This window comes from Calonectris borealis, chromosome 2 (genome assembly GCF_964195595.1).
Source record: "Calonectris borealis chromosome 2, bCalBor7.hap1.2, whole genome shotgun sequence".
Classification (NCBI taxonomy): Eukaryota; Metazoa; Chordata; class Aves; order Procellariiformes; family Procellariidae; genus Calonectris; species Calonectris borealis.
In genome coordinates, this window is record NC_134313.1 from 135,481,747 (window position 1) to 135,484,906 (window position 3,160).

Here is a 3,160-nt window from a genome sequence, read left to right on the forward strand (position 1 = left end):
TGCTATTGGCAGAACAATTTGTTATCTTAAGTGTCAGGAAAACTAAGTCAAATAGTTCATTTTCTCAAAGAGTTTCTTTTTTTAAATGCTTGAAATGCTGTCCAAGGGGCTCCGACTCCTTATTTTCTAGTACTGAAATCTTTGTTTCCTTCCTCATCCTCCTGCCCACAACTTAAATACCATACCATCTTATTAACATCACAGTTGTCTAGCTGCCCAACCCAGGTTCAAAACAAGGATCGCTTTCTTCCCATGCCAGCATAACTCAAGAGAACTAAATGAAGTAGTGTTTTCTATGGTTCTTACTACATGTCCCAGCTTCCTCCTCATAATCACGTCCTCTGCATTCTCCCTAGTAAGTCAGTAACCTTTTAAACTGCTCATTCTAAATGCTTTCAGTGAGACAGGACTATAACTTACAGAAGTCTCTCCTCTTCATCTTTATAGCCATCAGCAATATTTTGGCTGTTCATTAATGCAGAGAATCTGTTCTGTGAAAAGTCTGCACTTCTGCTGCTGCCGACTGATGATCCAAAATCAGAGGAGCCAAAAAATCCTCTTCCGTGATCTCTGCTGCCACCCCATGTATTAGACTTAAAGGTAGATGGCTGGATAACATTAGTGTATCTCTGGTTAGCGGTACCCCATCCTCCTCCTCCTCCTCTGCTAGTACCTTCCAATAAAAAAAAAAAAGGCAAACAACAGAAATTTTAAATCATTCAGATATTAAACAATACAACATCAACAAAAACTGTAAGTATAACTATTCTTATGGTGGCAATAAGAAGTTTGAAAAGAAAATGTATTTTTTTCCTAATGAGTTAACCTACTTATTTAGTGAGCTTAACCTAGTGAGTTACTCAGGGGTAGTTCTGAAATCGGAGGTAAACGTGAACTCCTCCTCACATCACCATGCCAACAACAACTTGTGGCACTGCAGAAGAGACTGTTTCCGTTTTGCTTACGTTATTTCATAACGTAACTACCCCAGCAGAAAAAAATTAAATTTAACTCACCGTACATTTGCATCAGGGGCTCCTGCCTACATAGCTATCACAGAGGCTCTGTGGCATAGCAAAGACCTTCCAAGTTAAGTTTTAAGACCTCGGACACATTCGTGCATGTTACAGGCAAACTCCGAACCTCCTTCACATAAGCAAATGTAGTCGTGTCACTGTCTTGCCAGAACTGTATCTATCTGTTCAACGGTATTCCCCATCACGTTTCTTGCATACCGAAAGCTTCCAAAGACCCACATCCAATTAGAATTAAAACAACCTTCAAAAGGTACAACATGCAGGTCCTTCAAACTTGCTCTTATAAGCAAAGTTTCCGGAGTTATTTTGATATTTTCTCTGTTCTCGTGGCACATCTTGCAGTACCTTCGCCAGAACTCAGCTCCACAAGTGCCAAAACAGACGCCACCGCCGACAGCCCGAGGCAAACGACACGAGGGCGGGGCCGCTTTGCCTCGAAGCTCGGAGCCCCCGGGCAGGCACCCGGGGCAAGCACCGGGGGCCGCGCAGCCAAGCGCCCAGCGAGCACCTCCAGCCCCCCGCCCGCCCGCCGGGCTAGAGGCTGCCCAGGCAGCCGTGCGGCCCTGCGCCCCCGCCCTCAGCGCCGCGGGGCGCCGGGCCGCCGCGCTCGGTGGTACCTTGGTGGTGGGGTGCAGAGGGCCCGTGGCGCCCGCCGCCGCCGCCGCGGGGATGCTCGTTCCAGCACCTCTCGCCGAAGCGGCAGCGGCCCTGTAGGAAGAACTGACAGATGGCCATGGCGGCCCCGCGCTCCGCCAACCGCCGCCGCCCTGACGTCAGAGGCGGGCGCCGCGCAGCGGGGCGGAACCGCCGCCACAGGGAGGAGCCCCGGCGAGAGCCCATCACCGCCAGCCTCAGCCTCAGCCCCGTCGCTGCCGCCCCGGGCAACCGCCGTCACCACGAACCCAACCGCCGCCGCGCGCGCCGCACCGCGCCGCTAACGGCGGTGCCGGCTGCTGCGGGAAGAACGTTGATGGGTGCGGGCCCGAGGCGGGGTCTCCGGCTCCCAGTTCACAGGAGCCAGGAGAGTGTCTGACGGTGAGCCTATCAGTGCACATCGCGATAGAGGGCAGGGCCTGGGCAAGAGGAGTATCGCCTTCCGGACCATTTTTAATGCAGACAGTGAACCGGGTGTAAACAAGATGTCCAAGCCTGTGGGCCGGGTTACAGGGCAAGGTGAGAGCGGAGGGAAGAAAAACTAGCAGGTGTACATAAACATGAGCGGCGTCCCCTTGCGCAAAGGCTGAGCCGGGTTTGAGGAGCCGCAGACAGCTCTGCCGCCACGATAGCCGCTGGGAGAAGATGGCCGGTGTGCACGTGTTCCATGACAAGCTACTTCTCGCAAGTCCTTTCCTTCTTCATACTTACAAGTTTTTCAGTAGCTTAAAAAGAATTATTAACCCCTTGAAAATAAAGTTAGAAAGAGGTGCTTCACAATTTTAAAAGCAGATACAAAAAATTAAACAGTCTGTACAACCTAAAAAGTGTACAGTTCACTTCAGTTTTTACAGTATTTTAGAATTAAGGATCAGAGACACTAGTGACACGTTTGTTTCATGGCTCAGAAAAAGGGAAAGGCAAGGGGGAAGAGAAAAAAAAGTTTTATAGCATTCACTTACTACTGAATAGAGGACTGAGTTGCAGGAACCACTATTAAGCCCATGAGTGCATCTACTACTTTCTGTACATGCAGAGTTGTTAGGAGGAAGTCTACAAAGAAGCGCTGACTTTGAAAACTGGAATTTATACTACTTGTGAGAACTTGGAGGATCTTCAGAAATAAAACAGACTAAAAATCCACGCCACCAGCGAAGTACAAGGTACAGGTAGGCAAGCAACAACTTCTTAAGTTAACTTGATAGTCTCATAGAAACAGATCTGAAAAAATCAGCAAGTTAGAAGAGAGGTGACAAAATTAGGATGAAGGTATTAATAAACTAGCATGGAAGCAGGACAGATGTACATAACATTGTATAGTTTTCCAGAAGTTAGGAGATGTACACAGTATCGACACAGATAGCTTGACAAGCTGAACTTCTATGCTGGAAGAAATTTACTATCACGTTGGCTGGAAACATTTACAGAACTATATGCTTATAAACCAGAGATTAATAACCATGTGCAAC

The 3,160-nt window shown here is 48.4% G+C and overlaps 1 protein-coding gene across 4 annotated transcripts in view; it reads right to left on the reverse strand.

Annotated features, from left to right (window-relative positions):
• NUP42 (nucleoporin 42) overlaps positions 1 to 2,437 on the reverse strand; it is an 8,341-nt gene extending 5,904 nt beyond the window's left edge. The window contains exons 1-2 of one of the 4 annotated variants that reach the window (XM_075143597.1): positions 1,655 to 2,437; positions 421 to 673 (exon numbers count right to left, since the gene is read on the reverse strand). In XM_075143597.1, coding sequence (XP_074999698.1) covers positions 421 to 673; positions 1,655 to 1,877 — 476 coding nt within the window. In that variant the 5' untranslated portion in view covers positions 1,878 to 2,437. Of the gene's footprint in view, positions 1 to 420; positions 674 to 1,016; positions 1,598 to 1,654 lie in introns of those variants that run through there. The other 3 variants (XM_075143595.1, XM_075143596.1, XM_075143598.1) reach the window with 3 other exon arrangements.
• Between the last annotated feature and the right edge of the window lie 723 nt (positions 2,438 to 3,160).